Source organism: Vulpes vulpes, chromosome 13 (assembly GCF_048418805.1).
Source record: "Vulpes vulpes isolate BD-2025 chromosome 13, VulVul3, whole genome shotgun sequence".
In the NCBI taxonomy this organism is placed as follows: domain Eukaryota; kingdom Metazoa; phylum Chordata; class Mammalia; order Carnivora; family Canidae; genus Vulpes; species Vulpes vulpes.
Window position 1 is genome coordinate 69,889,916 of NC_132792.1, and position 19,096 is coordinate 69,909,011.

Below are 19,096 nucleotides of genomic sequence, written 5' to 3' on the forward strand. Positions count from 1 at the left end.
CAATACTGATGAATAGTCCAGTGCCCTCCCTGGCTCCATGGCCCTGGCCACAGATACCTTAGCACCCCTCCTGGAGCACGCTTAGCTACTTCACCTCATGTCTCAGTGCCGCTATGCTTATTGTCCCTTTCTGTCTGGAATGCCTTTTCTGGGATCTTCACAATTATGTCTAAATTCAATCATTCACTAGCTCAAGTATCAATCATCAGAGGGGGCTTCCAGGACCCCCTAACTGAAAGCAGTACCTACCCCCTTCACACTCTATCCCTTGTTCTGCTCTAATTTGTCTTCATAGCACTTATTCCTCCCTGAATTCAGATTATTCCCTTTAATTCTGTCCATCTCAGCAAAATGTAAGTTCCATAAGGGCAAGGACTTTGTTTTATTTACAACTGTGTCTCCAGCACCTGGAGCATTTCCTGGCATGCAGCAAACAGTTGGTACATATTTATTGTAGGAAAAAAATAAAGAAGACAATAGTAGTCTCAAAGAGTGATGGTCCTTAAGAACTACCAAAGTATAGTCCTTGACCATTTTTTATTTTAGTAATAGGGTACATACTGCTGATAGGGTGATTTGAGAACCCTCCTGCCTGGCTCTTTCCACTATCCTGCCTTCAAGATTCAAATACTTGTTTTCTTAGCTTCTATTGCTGCCACAAACTTGTTATAACAGTTCTGGCCAATGGGATGGAAGTGGAAATCTGGAGTGTGTCTCTGGAAGTGCTTTGGGTTGCCTCGTAAAAGAGACAAGCAAGTCTGACTCTCTTTCCTCCTTATTTCTGTTCAGAAGCCAGGTATGATCGTGGCGATCCAGCAGTGATCCGTGGACCACATGGCTGGCTATAAGTCTAAGAGAAAAGTCATGTCATATCACTGAACTATTCAAACAAAACTAGTAATGAGAAAAAGAACTTCAACTGTTGACTGAGTTTTCTATTACCTATAGCGCAACAAATCATAACAGACACAGTGGTGACAAAAATATTTACTGAACAACCACTAAGTGCAAGACACTGTGGTGAATGGTAATGTGGATACAAAGACCAACAAGTCACCGTTCCCATTTCCAAGGAGCTTCTAACCTAAATAGAGAGAAAGGCCTCAATAATATAACATAGACTGGGATCACTGTTAAAATCCCCATCTGACGGTGAGCTTTGTGAAGTCACTATCCGGTGCCCACGACTATGTCTGATGTATGCTGGTATGAAATAAATATGCACTGAGTGAATGGGCGGTAGATGAATTCCACCTGGGTGCATTGGAGAAGGCCTCAAAGTCTTGAGTGGAAACTTAGGTAGGATTTCAACAGGGAGAAATGTTGGGTGAAAGGCAAAATGGCATATCAAGCAGAGAACAGGAAGCTTCAAGACATAATGGTAGCAAGACGTAACATATATAAGAGAATGATGATTAACCATTTTGTCTAGGTAAAAAAAAAAAAAGTATGCTACCACTTCTAACTTAAGAAAGGGTGGTAATTACATATGTATGCCTTCATAAGATTTTTAAAAATAAGTAGACATTCTTCAGAAATATGCATTACTGAAAGATATTTATCTTACAGATAAAGACAACGTTCTTGTTTACTCTGCTGATGAATTTCTTGCAAATGGGAGGTACATAAATGTACTTACCGTCATCTGCAATAAACACAATTTTTAAAAAATTAAGGAGTACAGCCCTTTTGAGGTTTTCAGAGTCTGTAAAATAAAAACAAATATACTACTGAGAGTTCAAAATAAAATTTTTTTTGGTGATCGCAAAATAGCTTTGAATGGAAACTGTTTTAAAAGAATAAAGCTCTGAGTTTTATGAGGATGATGACGGGGGAAGGGGTAAAGAGATAAGGTCCCTCCCAGAGCTTCACCATATTTCCCGGATGCGCAGTCACCTTCACTTGAGGTAGGCAATATTACCACAAGCCATATTTGTAAACAACTAAAGATCAGATGGGCTTAGGGCTTTAAGTGGTCTTATGGGAGTTCGGTGTTCTGTCCAAAATTCCCATTTCTTGAGGGACTGTACATTTCAAAGCCATCTGTCTCTCATCCTCCACTGCGGTCTTTTACTTTGCTCCATGTCCTGAAATTTTCCCTTCCGTCTTCCCTGGTAGGTACCCACATAGTAGAGCCTTGGAAATTTGCTACTCAATTTCATTCTCACACACCTGAACCTAACACATTATCCTGGTTCCTCCTTCCTCTCCCCCACCCAGTCACAGCACAGGTTACAATGACCTGGACAGTGAGTGCAGAGAATCAACCTGGGGAAGTTAGGCAGGAGAGAAACCAACCAAGGATACTGAGAAAGAGGAAAGACCCAGGGAAGGAAAAAAAAAAAAAAAAAAAGCAAAGAAACTGTGGGACCTTGGAAGCCATGGAGGAAGGCGCTTCCACAAGGAACTATGAGAAATGCAATGTCCACCTATACCGAGTTCTGCTGAGAGTTCAGGGAAGTTGAAAGGAGAAAAGTGACTGGTAAATGTGGTGACTTGGCAACATTTCAGACGAGTGATGGAAACAGAAGCCTGGTTAGAATATATTGAAGAGAGAGAAAATGCAGACAACCTATTCTGACAGGTGTCTCAAAAAGTTTTGCTAAGCATGGGGAGCCAGAGGGAATTAAAGCAACATTTAAAAAAAAAAAACTATATATTTGGATGGAAATGATTCAAAAGTGAGGGAGAAATTGACAAAGCAAGAGAGAGAAAGGGAAAAGAGACAAGAACATAATTATAAAGGCTACATTGTTGAGAAAGAAGTTGGCCTTTTGTAGGAGCAAATATATCTCAAAATAGCAGTAATGAAGGCAAGGGAGCAGATGCTAGTAGGCTGGATGATTTGGAGGCGGAGGGTGGTGACTGAGGAAATTCCATTTTGTTTTGTTTTTTTTTTTTTAATTATTTTTTAAATTTAAATTCAATTTGCCAACATTTGGTATGACACCCAGGGCTCATCCCATCAAGTCAATTCTGGCTTAATTCTCCACAAACACAAACTCTGTGACAGCAGAAGCGTCGATCTTCTGAGCTATAGTTCAAGAGGATCCTTTTGAGCAAGTTTCTTCCCCTCCTCTTGCCAAAGACAAAGCCGGGGAAGTTAAAAATTACAAAGTGTAATTAATCAGTGTGAGCTGTATCCTATCTGCTAGCTGGCAATTATCTTGGGGCCTGGGAGACAGAAGCCGATCCTTCCTGATGATTACATTTCAAGGGAATGGCTTTCAAGTCCTGGAGAAAGGCCCTCCTGAGCTGTAGGAGGTACACATATGCCTGCCTCAAAGGTCCAGAGAAAGAATTCACCATTGTAAACCCCTCTTAGTAAATGCTTAAGAAACAGCAGTCAGGGGCTTATGTTAGGTGTTGGCTACAACAAACAGTAGATTCTTTGGGCAACCTTGAGTTTTCTCAGACAGGGACTTTAAAGGAGGCTAGGGTCATCCCGAGCATGAGGCCTTGAGCTGTTAGAAACGATGCCAGTGTTGATTTAAGTCTTTTAATGCGGGGGAGAGTGTGGACAAAATCATTTGTGCTGGGAGTCTGTAGTTTTTATAGGCCACGGTTGAGGCCTAGCTGAGAAGAAGGTTCGAAGAAGCCCGGCTAAAGTTTGGTCAAGGAGAAACTGTCAGTCTCCACCCAAAAAGAATCACATTACCCTTTAACGTTTAAAAGGAGAAAACTCGAGTGCTGTTTTCTTGCCTTATTCCAGCCGAAGTGATACCTCTCTTCTGAATTCATAACATGTGTTGTATTATTTCTCATATAGAAAGCGATCGTGTAAAAAAAAATTTTAAAAAAATTAAAAAAAAAAAAAGCGATCGTGTTGTACCTCTTGCGACTTTCCTTATCCTGTCTCACCATATATGTGTTGGTGCACTTGTCCTGGCACTCCGATGAAGCACAATCTCCTATCGGTGAAAACACTGAGCTAACGTCTCTGATGTGTTTTTACAGTGACAGGTTCTGTGCAGCACAGGAGAATCACGTGGAAGGGACTTAAGACAAGTTACAGGGTATTTATGCAGCTTCGCTCGTTCAAAAACAGTTCTGACAGGTGCCCACTTTCTGGGTATCATTTTTCCAATGCTGCTAGGATCAAACTCAGTAAGATCCAACTTGGCTGTTTCCATCTTCCCTTCAAGGGTCCTGCGGCATCTTAGTGAGCTGAAATGCACATTTCCATAGACGCTTTTAAAAATCTTAGTCTGCAAAACCTGATCTGTAAGGCAAAATTAGATGAACGTCACCATATATGTTAATTTAGAAGTTTATTACTGAAGAACCCCTTTGCAACCACAGGCTCAGATTCAGGATATATTAAGGGGTCATAAGGCAGCGGGATACCACTCACACCCACTAGGAGAGCTAGCATGGAAAGTCAGACAGTAAGTGTTGGCGGGAGCCTCACACACAGCTGCTGGGAACGTGAAATGGTGCAGCCGCTCTGGGGGACAGTTTGGCAGTTTCTCAACATTCACACACCGAGCTCCCACGTGACCCAGCAGCTCCACTCCTAGGTACGTGGTCGGTGGGAATGGAAACCTCGGAGCCTGCAAAGGCTTGTGCAACAGTGTTCCCGGCGGCCTAGTCCATGTGAGCCCCGCGGCGAACGGATCCCCAAAATGCGGTATATCCACACGCTGGAGTAGTCTCCGGCGATAAAAAAAAGGATGGAATAGCGATGCACGAATGGGCCTGAAAGTCATTTACGCCACATGAAAGAAGCCAAACATAAAGGGCTGCGCCGCGTGTGGCCGCATCTGGGTGGAATGTCAGGGAGGGGCGCGTCCTGGGGCGGGAGGTCAGCGGCGCTGGCCGCGGGGGCGGGGCGGGGCGGGGGTGACCCCCGAGGGGGAGCGTGTGCGGGCCCGGACCCCCCCCCCCAGGTGCACCCTAGGTGGGGGCTGCTTGCTGTGCGGGTTCTGCCTCAAGGAAGCCCTTGGAGAGAGAAAGGAGCCCTGCGCCCCGGGCTCGCGCTCCGCAGGGCTGCAGGGCCCAGGCCCGCCTGAGTCACGGCGCCGCCCGAGGCCCCGCGCCCGCCCGCTCGGCTGAGCGCGCGCCGACGCCGGGCCCGGGGCGCAGCGTGGGGCGGTCGGGCCGCCGCGGCCGCGCCCCCCTCGCGGCGCGGACCTCGCCGCCGGCTCCCGGGCCCGCCCCCGGCCGCGTCCCCAGTCCCGCCGGCCCGGCGCCCGCGCTGCCCTCGCTCCATGGCGTTCACCCGGAAGACGCGGCGCGAGCAGCAGCTGCAGCTGTACTCGCGGGAGAGGTGGGCGCCGGCGGGCCGCGGGGGGCGGGGGCGGGGGCGCGGGGGGCGGCGGGGGCGCGGGGCGGGGGCGCGTTCCGGTCCCGGGGCGAGCCGGGCGCGGGCGGACTCGGCGTTGTGCGGGGGGTGCGGGCGGGGTGCGCGGGCCGGCGGCCTCCCCGCGCCTGCCCCGGCCCCGGCCTCGCTCCCCGGCGCCCTTTGCGCCGACCTGTGCAGACCAAGGCCGCGGGCGCGCGGCTCCCCGCGGGGCCGGGTCGGGCCGGGCCGGACCGGGCCGCGCCGCCGCCGAGGCCTTGCTCTGCCGGAAGCCGGGTCCCGCCCGCGGGGAGGCCCCGCAGCCCGCCCCCCGCCCCCCGCCGCCCGCAGCCCCCCGGGTTTGGGGTCCCGCGAGGCCGACGCCCGGACGGGCCGCCCCGCCCCGCTCCCACTTCCTGACTCAGCCCGCCCCGGAGCCGCCGCCCGCGCCGAGCACATTCCCCGGAACCGACCGCCTCGCCGGGTGCCAAGAGGGGCTGCGAATGCGTCGTTTACGGTGATTCCGATCCCGAGAGAGCAGGGTACCCGGGAGGCCGCCAGCGGGTCACCTTGTTGCGCGACCAGCGCTGCGGGGAAGGAGGAGAAACATCTTCCTCCCCCCTGAAGGCCCAATAGCTGGACTGAATTCACATAGATTAACAGGAGGAGAAAACCCAAGTTCTATTGCCCGAGTGCAGAGGCCCAGCATTGAAGTAGAGACCTGCAGAAATGACCGAGGCAGGCAGTTTTTATGCATTTTGGGACAAGGAGACAATATTGACCGAGGCAGGCAGTTTTTATTTTGGGACATTTCTGGGACCAGGAGACAGTATGTTTGTGAGGAATCAGCAGGATAAAGAAAACAGGTGTTTGGGAGCCTTCATTAGTAGGGGAATTTAGGCTGAGGGAGTGGATTAGAAAACAAGGTTTGTTTATCCTTCTTGGCTCTAAAGTCCTTATCTCAGGTGGTAAAGATGTCTCTCTTTTTTTTTTTTTTTTTTTTTTTAGCACAGGGAGGGTATTTCTCACATGGGACATTTGTTTCCTGCTTTTAGGAGGACAGAGGAGGGTCTGAGTGACCTTGCACTGGCTATTAAGTAACTTTTATTTGAAATAATATGCCAAAGGGGCACATTTTGGGGCAGCCTGCCCTTGGCCCCTACAGTGGACACCAGCAAAGCAGATTATACAGGGAAGTACAGGCTGGAGACTTTAAGGCTTGTGTGTGGTCTTGCAGCATCCACACTTGTTTTGTACGTGTGACTTGACTGCTTTCATCCAGACATTCATGTCCTTTTCTGATCTCTAATGTTGGCCTGGTCAGGCTATCCATGGTTTATAATTTTTTTTAAATTTCCCTTATTTATTTATGATAGGCACACAGTGAGAGAGAGAGAGAGGCAGAGACATAGACAGAGGGAGAAGCAGGCTCCATGCACCGGGAGCCCGACGTGGGACTCGATACCGGGTCTCCAGGATCGCGCCCCGGGCCAAAGGCAGGCGCCAAACCGCTGCGCCACCCAGGGATCCCCTATCCATGGTTTAAAATTTCATTCCCCACCATAGAGAAGATGACAAGATGTATCCAAAAAAAAAAAAAAAGCATGTCTTGGATATGGCTTCCAAAAACATTTTTGGTTTTGTGATTATGTTTTATCCCCAGAAAGGCTTATCTTTTTTTTTTTTTTTTAAGATTTTATTTATTCATGAGAGACGCAGAGAGAGAGGCAGAGACAGAGACACAGGCAGAGGGAGAAGCAGGCTCCTTGCAGGGAGCCCGATGTGAGATTCGATCCCTGAACTTCGAGATCACTCCCTGAGCCAAAGGCAGCAGCTCAACTGCTGAGCTGCCCAGGGATCCCGAAACGTTTATCTTTTAATAATAAATAATAACTGGACCCTAAATAAAGTAACTCACTTGTAGAGGCTCTTCCTACTTCATTTATAGGGCTTGTTTCATATGAAGGAGCTTGAGTTTCTTTGTTCTGTACCAGCATCATTAAGAATTGGGGGTATTCTGTACTAAATAGATGGATGTGCAAGTTTGCATTGTGAGAACTTAGAAACACTTGAATTGCCATCATGTTCTGTGCTCAAAGAATCATTTGTAACAATTCTGTGGCCTCTTTGATATAGAGGAAAACCTGTTTTCTTTAGACCTGCCAGTTAATTTGATAGCTGTAATTTTTGTTTCATTTGGTTAGTTTATGCAGCTCTGCAGTGTCACACAGATCTTGAAGTCTGCACTGAGGTTTCAGCATATAATCTGCTTTGTTGGTATCTATTGATCAGTGTGACAGGCTGGCAGTGCACGGAGATAACTGTAGCTCTCACAACCAAAACATTTATTCATCTGTCAGGAGGCAGCAACTGTTCTGAGCATCAGTAATCAGAAGAAGTTGGTGCCGCATATCTTGGATATATTTGAATCTTACTTGCTCACTGCCCCAATTTTTTAATGCTCTGCTCCCTGGCTTTGCAATCTTGGACCGATAAGCCGACTTTAACCCAAAAGATGTCTAAAGAGTACTAGTTGGATGAAAGGAATCTGTCTCACAATCAGGTGTGGGCTAGAACCAATCAGTCTCTGTAAATCTTAGAATGAATGCACTCTGAAAGACGAGAATATTTTAAACCAGCTTTATTTCTGCACAGATTTTTCCTGGCTCATCCCTTTGTGGCAATAAACACCTATTTAGCACAATGATTGATGTAGATCATTGGCTCACGCATACCTAAGAGAACTGTTACTTTCTTTGGGACTGCCTCGGAGGTGACCCAACAAAAGGCCTCACCTCCTCAGAATTGTGAGTTCATTGGTTTCATGCTGTTTTCAAGATTTTAGATTTCTGCCACTACCAGATAATGGCTCCAGGAAAGGAGAAACCTGAAGTTAGCTTTTATTTCTTTTAGTATTAAACTGATACTACTGCATTTAGTGTAAATGATATTTCTATAAAGGTAGAAGAAGCAGAGAGTCTGATTGGGAGTTTTTGGGTTGGTGGCTTAGACCAAGATGGGGGCAGAAGAAATGAAGAAAGGTGGATGGGTTTTAGATGTTTTTAGGAAGTAGAATGGACAGGTCTTGGTGTGGTGGATTTCATATAGAAGATATCATAGAGAGAATCCCAGCTAGACTTGTCAGAGAAAATATAGGATGCCTAGTTAAATTTGATTTTCAGATGAATAGTGAAAAACTTTTAGTATAAGTATGTCCCATGCAGTATTTGGTACATACTTACACTAAGTTTTTTTAATACTAAATTTTTTGGTAACTTATCTGAAATTCAGATTTAAGTAGGTGTTCTGTATTTTTTACTTGCGCAAAATGGCAGCCCTCTCAGGTTTCTGGCTTGAACAACTGTATGGTGGTACCACTTATTAGTAATATTTCAGTTTATAAAGAAATGCTTTGGTAATTTTCAGTATTCGAAAACAAAGGGATGCTTGGTCATTAAAGTTAAGTATAGTTGTATCTTGGTTAAGATTTAGATTCCAGAAACTATATTGATTTTACTGGCTTTTAAAAATCTACTGTGTAAAAAAAGAAAAAAAAAAGTACTGTGTAGGTGTTAATGAAAATAAATGGGAAGAAGTTTAAAAGACAACTCACATATCTTAGGAATGATGTTGGAAATAACAAATGTGTACAGTGCGTTTGCAGATAAGGATATTTTACAAACTGCTGCTATTTAAGATATTTCTATTTTCATGGCATCTGGGTGGCTCAGTTGGTTAAGTGTGTGCCTCCAGCTTGGCTCATGATCCCAGGCTCCTGGGGTGGAGCCCCACATCACTGCAGGAGGGAGGGGGTGTCCCTGCTAAGTGGGAAGCCTGCTTCTCCCTCTCCTGCTCCCCCTGTTTGTGCTCTCTCTGTCAAATAAATAAATAAAATCTTTAAAAAAAGACCTTTCTATTTCAAGAGTAGGCTAATTGTTAAATAATTTTCGTCTTCACATCTAGGAGTGGTGTGATGGACAAATAGCTATTTTTTTCTTAAGTGATTGGAAATTTAGATACTTGAGGCATGCTCCTCCAGGAGAGAGTCCAGTTTTCCTCTCTGTAATGTTGTACAACAAATTACTTAGGTGTAGCTTTTACGCTATCATCCCAGAATAGAACAGTAGTAATCATGAATTCTATGTTGAGCACACATATTTCATTAATGATTTACAGGCACTTCTTAGAATTCAACTTTGCTTTCAGACATTCCATGTGTATATGATTCTCTTGGTTATGCTGATACTAAATTTTTTGGCTGATACTAAATATCTTTTATTTAATATTTTATCGATCGATTCTGTATTTATCATACTAAAAGTACTGGTTGAGAGGGCAAAGTGCTTTGCTATACTCCTGTTTATTCTTTTATTTCTAAGACTGACCATCCTATTCTTATAATGTCTCATTGGTATATGCCAGGTGTTGAAAATGAATATAAACTGCAGAACCACAGGAATGCTGAAGAGTTGAAGGAAATCTACCTGTGACTCAGAAGTAGGGTTTATTTTTCTCACATAAAAACAAAAAAACAAAACAAGAAAGAGTGGGAGAAGAAATAAGTGTTGCCGATATTTTGATTAACTTAGAATTTATATTGGCTTTACCCAAACTGCATTATTTAGGCCTTTACCTTATGCCCTATTGCTGTCTGAAATTAGCTTCTTCCAAAATTGCTACGATTTAAGAAGACACAAGAAAATAACCACAAACTTTGAGTGGGTTTGCTCTATGGTTTTTATTTAAAATTTTTTTAACGTGATGTAAAGTGGGTCTGGCCATTTAATGAAAACATTGCTTATTTTTCTAAATACCATTGCAATTTCATCTTTTACTCATCAGACATGTAGAATTGTGACTGCACATTTATGACTCAGTGATTTTGAAAATTATCTCTTTGTTTTTTGTTTTATTAAGTGGACTCCACTTAATAAACCCAGCATAGGGCTTGAACTCAGGACCCTGAGATCAAGATCTGAGCTGAGATCAAGAGTCAGATGCTTAACTGACTGAGCCATCCAAGTGCCCCTGTTTTTTATTTTTAAATTTGTGTTTAGTCAAATTCTATTTAATACTAATTATTTGAAATTATTGTGACGTAGATGGTAGTCATTTTTTACACATTGATGTGAGGTTGAAAACATGTATATTAATATTGGCATAATATCTATATATCTGTTACTTTAAGCTTGTCAGTTGGGTTTAGATCTTTCATTTTTCTTAATGCATTTTTTTCTGAGTGACTTATCAGTTACTGGGAGATGCTTCGTGATATAAACTTTGACTTCTATTTCTCTTTTTTTTTTTTTAAGATTTTATTTATTCATGAGAAACAGAGAGGCAGAGACATAGGCAGAGGGAGGAGAAACAGGCTCCATGCAGGGAGCCTGATGTGGGACTCGATACTGGGACTTGGGGACCACGCCCCGGGCCAAAGGCAGATGCTGAACCACGAGCCACCCAGGTGTCCCTGAATTATATTTCTGTCAATTTTTGCTATCATATTTTCAGGGGTTGTTATTGAGTCTATGTAAGTTTAAATTGCTATCTTCTTAGGAAATTGAATCTTTTATCAAGGATTCTAGTAATGATTTTTTCTTTTTTTTTTCTGATATTAATATATTAAATTTCTTTGAAGTATTTGCATTATATGGAATTTTTCATTTTTTTTACATTTTGACTTTGTCCTTAGGTTATAAGCATATTTTTCATTAATAGCTTAATAGTTGGATATTTTAATAAATAATTTTCCAATAATTTTTGTCTTGATAGATTTAGTCCATTTACATTTATTATTTTACAAATATATTTGGACTTTATTTTCTTATTTCCTTAGTTTTATCTTATTTTTTTTTCCTTCATTTGGATTAATTAAGACCCTCTTGTTCTCTTTCATTTTTCCTGAAGAGTATGGTACTTATATACTGTTTCTGTTTTTCTAGAGCTTACCTTGAAAGTTTAGCATTTATATTTAGCTTAAGATCTGAAACTAATCGTTCTCTTAACCTTGGTCCCTAACAATACAAGGACCTTGGAGGGCTTCCATTGACCCATCCTAACTTATAGTCTCTATTGTCTAGTATTTTCAATCTAGATTTTAAACCTACAAATCAGACATTACAATTGTCTAGTTAATGTTTATGCTTATATAGTTTTACATGCATATTTACCATTGTCTTAGTCCAGCATTCCTTCTCACCTATCATACCTTCTCTATGGCATAATTTTCTCTTTCCTGAAGAATATCCTTAGAAGTTCCCCTAATGGTAGTAAGCTGCTTTTGTCTGTCTGAGCATGTGCTTGTGTTTTGTATTGGAGATCGGTTTGGCTAGATGTATAATTTTTGGCCCATGAACAACAGGGGGTTAGAGACACCAATCCCTGCACAGTTAAAAATCTGTGTATAACTTTAACTCCTACCAAAACTTGAACTACTAGTAGCCTGCTGTTTACCAGAAGCCTTCCAATAACAGCCAATTAAAACCTATTTTGTATGCTATATACATTATGTACTTAAAGTAAGCTAGAGAAAAGAAAAGTATTATTAAAGTATTCTTAAAGTAAGCTAGAGAAAAGAAAATGTTATTTAGAGGAACGTCTGGGTGGCTCAGTGGTTGAGCGTCTGCCTTCGGCTCATGTTGTGATCCCAGGGTCCTGGGATCAAGTCCCACATTGGGCTCTGCAGGGAGCCTGCTTCTTCCTCTGCCTGTGTCTGTGCCTCGTTGTCTGTGTCTCTCATGAATAAATAAATAAAATCTTAAAAAAAAAAAAAGAAAAAATGTTACTTAGAAAGTCTCCTTAAGGAAGACAAAATACATTTTCAGTACTGTAGTGTATTGGGAAAAAAAAAATCCGCCTATAAGTGGATCAGCACAGTTCAAACCCACGTTGTTCAGGAGTCAGCTGTAATTTTCTCAGCATTTTGAAGATTGTGCAGATAAAGACAGATAGCCAGGGAATATGCACCCAAGCTGCTAGAGCAGTTTTTGGTGGGAGGAAACTCAGCTCTCAAACTTAAAGAACAATAACACCTGTCAATAACAGGTGTGCTGTGCCTTCCATGACACAGCTCTTAGCTACCTGGCCAGGTCAAGCTTCAGACTCCAGGAGAAACTTGGATCCTTGGAGTGAGCAGGAGCCAGGATGCAGTAGAGCTATGCTGTGATGCAACCTTAGCTCACCATGGCCTGACTGGGGCTATTAAGCCTTGCACTTGAGTCTGTGTGATGTGGCAGGATGGGAGCAGGATTTGTTGTATCTGTGTTCGTGGTTAGGGAACCACCAGAATCTTTCTGGCATAATGAAGACACTGGGGTCCAAGCCTTGCATTCAGCAAGGACCATTTGACTTTGGCCCCAGGGCACAGTAAGTTTCTGGGGAGCTTCGCAGGAGGCCACTTTATTCTGGGGGAGACCAGCCTGCAACAAACCCCTAGCATTTAAGTCCAGCTGTTCTTTTAAGGACTCTGTCTTTTTTCTGGCTGCTTTTAAGATCTCCTCTTTTTAGTGTTTCACTGTTTATCTAGAAATTTCTTTTTATTCACCTGGACTAATTGGGATTCCTAAAGCTGAAACACTCTTAGGAAATTTGGAGCCAAGCCTTCAGCTCTTAGAATATTGTTTTTATGTCTCCTAAAGGCTCTTTCCTATTAATCTGCATTGTGGGTATTTAAATCCATCTTAGAGGGATCCCTGGGTGGCGCAGCGGTTTGGTGCCTGCCTTTGGCCCGGGGCGCGATCCTGGAGACCCGGGATCGAATCCCACTTCGGGCTCCCGGTGCATGGAGCCTGCTTCTCCCTCTGCCTATGTCTCTGCTTCTCTCTCTCTCACTGTGTGCCTATCATAAATAAATAAAATTTAAAAAAATTAAAAAAAAAATCTATCTTAGAATTTACAAATTTTTTTCTCTAGTTGCTTGTCACTTCTTCTTTGGAAACTTATCTTTGGGAGTTCTTGCAGGCCTGGGTTTCAGGTGGATTTTTCCAGAAAGTGTTTGCATTCATTTCTGCCTGGGGTGCTGGGAGAGACCACACTAGCTTGTCTTGAGTTTTATTGGGCTAAATAAGTAGTGAGTTCTAGTCCCAAATGTATGTCAGGGCAGGCTGGTGGTTTTATCTTCTCAAGGGAGACTGACTTTGCTCCTCGTCCAGCACCCGGGTCCTACCATCTCCCTCTAGGAAAGGGGGATAGGTGGTTTTTATTTCCATCCTCCAAGGGTTAACTTTAGGGATCCTAGCTCTTTCTGCCCCTACCTGTCCTCTTTGTCCTCTTTGCCCTCTGCTGTCTTCTCAGGGCACCGGGCCCTATGAAAGCAGGCTCGCTACTGCTCAGATTTGGGCAAAGCCCCCAGAGGAAAAGACTGCTCCAACGCCTGCTAAGTTTTCTCTACTGAGGCTTTCCTCACCTTTGTATCACCTCAGCCAAGCATTTGAAAAAAGGATTGTATTAATTTATCCAGCAATTTTAGATGCTGTATAGTGAGATTGTTTTTCTGGACACATAATCTGCCATAATGTCTGAATTGGAATTCCTGCTGGTTTGTTTAAGCCTGGGTTTATTTCATAAATCTATAAACCCACTGGTTAACAAGAGACTTTTGAGGTAATCTAATTTGTCTCCCTCCCCTCAATTTTATAGTTGAGTCCTAAATAAAGTGATTGGACTAAAAGTCTAATGGCCAAGTCATGGCTGACCTAAGCTGGAACAGATGTTATCTGATCCAAGGCCATCACCTTTGCCACCATAACATGCTGCTTCTGTTTTAAATATGAGGCCGATGCTTATTTTTATGGTACCTCAGAAATTTAGAATGTTTAGGAATAATGGAAACCTTGTTATTCTCAGTGTAATACAATGGCTGGCAGCCTCTGCATTGCCTCAGAGCTTGATAGAAAATGCACAATCTTAAGCTGCACCCCAGATGTGCCACATCAGAATCTGCATTTTAATGTGACCCCTACATGATCGTACACTCATACACATGTTTATGTTTGAGAAGCACTTTCTAGATAACAGTAATTAAGCATTCCTCTTTTTTTTTTTTTTAATTTTGTGCCATTGAACTATGCTTCCACATTGATCTTCTCCATAGTTTGGAGAAGGCTCATGGAATATCCTCCTTCAGGCTATGACCCCAATGAGGAAATTGAAAGATTTTGAAAGCATGGATGATATTTTTGCCATTTGTTCTCAAGATAGTTGAGACTTGAAAGTAGAAATGACTGGTCTTATGAATGGTGTCAATGAAAGGGATTTTGATATCTGAACCATCTAGTCCAGGAAGTAACTGCAAAGTAGAGTCAGAGGAGAATGTAATTTCCTACAGTCTGGCCAAGTAGTAGAGTTTTAAACTTATCCCCAAGGGAAAGGATCACAAAGCCAGATGAAATGGTGACATTGATTACACTGGACGAGAGCAGGTAGGAGATGGAATGCTACAGTAAGGGAAGGGGGGGCAGTAATTTGCTTGAAAAAACAATCCGTTTAGGACCTAGAAATAACATTTAGTCACTCAGGTGTCTTTATGTAAATGTGTAGAATATGAATACTAAAATAAATTTTATTACAAAAGAGAATTAATGTGTCTTAGGTGTTATTGAAGCTTATTAGGATGAGGACTCAAGAATGGAATCTAGGGGCACCTGGATGGCTTAGTTGGTTAAGCATCTGCCTTCAGCTCAGGTCGTGATCCCGGGATCTTGGGATCAAGTCCTGTTTCAGGCTCCCTGCTAAGGGGGTGTCTGCTTCTCCTTCTCCCTCTCCCCACTGCTTGTGTGCACGCTCCCTCTTTCTCTCTCTCTCTCATGAATGAATGAATGAATGAATAAATAAATAAATAAATAAAATAAATAAATAAAATCTTTAAAAAAAGATTAGACTCTAGTGCTGAAAGGCTACAGATCTGTTCAGAAGGGAAGACTTGTCAGGAGGTGAGGCAGTGGGCCCTGAATGTCAAGAAGCACAAGTGCAGAGGAATCCATTAACAGAGGGGAAGAACCTGGGATCTTACTAAAAAGAGGAACAGAGATAATTGCATTCCTTTGTTACAGGCCACCTAAGTGAGTAGAAAGAATGGTGGATATGTACCTGATGTAGATGAAAAACGGGAAATAGCAACACAGATAATGACAGGAGACCTGACTTAGTCAATGTTTAGTGAGATAGAATTAGTTTAAGTTCATTTGTTGAAATGTCAATCTATTTGAAAGCAGAGAACTTGAGAACTTTGTAAAATTCTGAGTATTAAATAGAAATTAATTAAGTAGCAGTGCTGGAAACCTTCAGAAAAAGCAGTCCCTGTCAAGTTATTTATTGCTGAAGCCCAGAGGAAATCAAGATGGACTCATAACATAGAAGTAGATTTTTTAGAAGGCAGATATTAAAAGTTTCAAGAGGGCGGGGGGGGGGGGGGGTGGGAGATAGCTATTATTACCAGACAGTTCTGGAATGGCTGTTGATCCAGAAAGTTTTGAAACTGTCAAAAATAAAATTCAGAACATTCAAGCCAAATGGTCTTTGGTGAAGAGTTACAGAAAATCAGACAAGCAGTTAAACATAGGATAGTTGCACCGGTGGTGTTCCTCTGAGCTTATAATTTTTTTAAAAAATGTAAAACAAGAAGGACAACAACCAGGGACAGATTAAGAGGATGTCACAGACCTGCACAATTAGCATCAGGAAAGTTAAAGCCCCAACTGAGTGGTGGCTTTAAACAATGCTGCAGATTAAAAACATTTTCACAGTTTCCTAAAGTTGAATTTAAAAGCAGGCTGCTGCCGCGCAAGGCCTTGGCTGATAGTGGGAAATTGATTGATAAGAGAGAAAGTGGCTCTTATTTGTGTTAATAAACTGACCTTCAGATGGGAAGTGACAGGATAAGCCTTCCAAGGATGGACGGGGATGTGTGCTACATCTGCTGGGAGCTGCTGGGAGAGTTTCGAGCTTGGAACCCCAGAACCGTTTCAGTGATCTAGGAACTTTGAAAGGTGCCGAAGGAACATATGTGCCTAAGTAAGTTTAGTGCTAATTCTGGATCATTCAGATTATTTATAAAACGCTCGAAGAGAAAGTTGTTGCCACCAGTCTCCAGAATGAATCCACTATAAAGTCACATCAATGCTCAACTCTTTCGACAGAGTTTGACTGGTGGGTCAGGGACATGCAGTAGCTTAGCTCATGGGAACTTTGACAGAGGATAAGGGTTTTGAGTTTTGTTTTGGTTTTGATGTCTTAATAGCGGAATCGAGAAAGGAGAAACTAATGTCAGTATAGATTGGCGGAATGATGTGTCTCTGAATGACTGTTCAGAGGCTACTGTCCGATGTATTCCAGGAGGAACGTTTTCATGGTGAGTCACAGGACTGTTCTCGCCCTTGTCTGTTCAGCATTTTTCTTCATGGCCTCATTTCAGAGCCACTCTAAAAAGCTCACAAAAATGCCCCACGTAGTTGCACCGACTCTCTGAGTGGTAGGGAACCTCGTGTCCACTTTGAGCCAAGGACAGCGTTAGGGTACCCAGAGTAGAGAGGGCAAGTACGGGCCTCTCGTGCCCTCTCCCGTGCGTGTGCACACATCTCTCAGGCGTTAGGCCGCTTTCTCTCACGGAGCACGTAGCAGTTCTCAACACAGCGAAACCCGCCCTGCAGCTGCAATCTAGAGAAATGATGCCCTTGCATTATAACTACTGCTCCTCCGTAGACAGTCGAGTGGTTGGGTGGGCACAAACACAAGGGGCTGCCTAAAGTGAACTTATTCAATGAATAGGATGCTTTAAAATTTAGGTGATGTGAATGGGACAGCCTCTCTTTTAGGAAATTAAGTAGCTAAATGAGTACATTTATCAAAGAGAATCCAAAGAGCCGCCCACACCTTTGTAAAGGTGAATTAAACTAAGGAATCCCCAGGGGCAGGGCCAAGGGTCTCCTAAAGAAAACATTTAAAATAATAAAAGTGACCTCACAGAACCTTTTCCTCCCAAGGATGTGGTTTGAAAATCACCATTCAAAATGCCACGAAACTTTACTGGAATAATTTTTACATACAAAAATCTTAAAGCAGGTAAAACTGAACACATCAGCGGAAGGAAAATGCAGACTCAGAAAAATTCCTTAATCCTTTCACTTTAAATAACATGATTCGATTCTATCCCTTTGCCATGTGTTTTGCATTTCTTACAAAATATGCATATTGGTGAATTAAGGAGGATGTAAGTTACTGGTCAAGATAATGACTCTAGTTCTATAATAGTTGATATTAATTTTTTTTAATTGTGGTAAAAAGCACGTAACATGAGTTGACTGTCTTAGCCACTTTTACATGTATAGTACAGTGGTGTTTAGTATGTTCACACTGTTGTGCAACAGATCTCTGGAACCTTTTCATCTTGCAAAACTGGAGCTCTCTACGCCCTGAAAAGCAACTCCCTAAAAGGAGCTCCACTCTTCCCCCTACTACCAGCTCCTAGCAACCACCATTCTATTTTCTCTTGGTAAGAGTTTGACTAATTCAGGTACTTGACATGAGTGGAATTATGTAGTATTTGCCTGTGCCGCTAGCTTGTTTCACTAGCATAATGGTTCATCCATGAGGTAGCATAAGACAAGACTTCCTTCTTTGTTAAAGCTGAATAATATTCCATTGTATATATATACCACATTATCTTTATCCATTCATTGTTTTTTTTTGTTTTTTTTTTCATTTTTTAAATTATTTTTTTAATTAATTTTTATTGGTGTTCAATTTACCAACATACAGAAAAACACCCAGTGCTCATCCCGTCAAGTGTCCCCCTCAGTGCCCGTCACCCATTCCCCTCCAACACCCGCCCTCCTCCCCTTCCACCACCCCTAGTTCGTTTCCCCGAGTTAGGAGTCTTTATGTTCTGTCTCCCTTCCTGATATTTCCCAACATTTCTTCTCCCTTCCTTTATATTCCCTTTCACTATTATTCATATTCCCCAAATGAATGAGAACATACACTGTTTGTCCTTCTCCGATTGACTTATTTCACTCAGCATAATACCCTCCAGTTCCATCCATGTTGAAGCAAATGGTGGGTATTTGTCGTTTCTAATGGCTGAGGAATATTCCATTGTATACATAAACCACATCTTCTTTATCCATCATCTTTCGATGGACACTGAGGCTCCTTCCACAGTTTGGCTATTGTGGCCATTGCTGATAGAAACATCGGGGTGCAGGTGTCCCGACGTTTCATTGCATCTGAATCTTTGGGGTAAATCCCCAACAGTGCAATTGCTGGGTCGTAGGGCAGGTCTATTTTTAACTCTTTGAGGAACCCCCACACAGTTTTCCAGAGTGGCTGCACCAGTTCACATTCCCACCAACAGTGTAAGAGGGTTCCCTTTTCTCCACATCCTCTCCAACATTTGTTGTTTCCTGCCTTATCCATTCATTGTTGATGCACATTTCGGTTGCTTCCACCTCCTGGCTCTTGTAAATAATGCTGCAGTGAGCATGGTTATGCAAATATCTCTTTGAGATCCTGTTTTCAGTTCTTTTGGATAAATACCCAGAAGTGGAACTGTGGATTGTGTGGTAGTTGTATTTTTAATTTTTGAAAGAACCTCCGTGCTCTTTTCCATAGCAGTTGCCCCATTTTACAGTCCTACCAACAGTGGGCAAGGGTCCCAATTTCTCCACATCCTCACCAACATTTGTTATTTTCAGGTGTTGTTTTAGTAGTGTGTGACGTAATTGCTCATTTGTAGTTTTGGTTTTACATTTTCCTGATGATTAGTGATACTGAGTATCTTTTCATATACTCTTTGGCCACTTGTATATCTTCTTTAAATCT

The 19,096-nt window shown here is 42.8% G+C and overlaps 1 protein-coding gene and 1 long non-coding RNA gene across 8 annotated transcripts in view; one reads left to right on the plus strand and one right to left on the minus strand.

The window, feature by feature from the left end:
* Nucleotides 1-481: 481 nt before the first annotated feature.
* On the minus strand, nt 482-5,889 carry LOC140595196 (uncharacterized). The gene is made up of 2 exons (XR_011996648.1): nt 5,755-5,889; nt 482-4,222 (listed from the first exon to the last, which is right to left on the minus strand). It is a non-coding gene; the product is annotated as an uncharacterized lncRNA (long non-coding RNA).
* The window catches only part of NSMAF (neutral sphingomyelinase activation associated factor), a 57,973-nt gene continuing 43,229 nt past the window's right edge, over nt 4,353-19,096 (plus strand). The window contains exons 1-2 of one of the 7 annotated variants that reach the window (XM_072734689.1): nt 5,655-5,798; nt 7,937-8,088. Coding sequence is in view for 4 of the 7 variants with exons in the window: in XM_072734684.1 (XP_072590785.1) it covers nt 5,211-5,269 (59 nt within the window). In the remaining 3 variants the exon portion in view is untranslated. Of the gene's footprint in view, nt 4,631-5,116; nt 5,270-5,623; nt 5,799-7,936; nt 8,089-19,096 lie in introns of those variants that run through there. The other 6 variants (XM_072734687.1, XM_072734685.1, XM_072734688.1 and 3 more) reach the window with 6 other exon arrangements.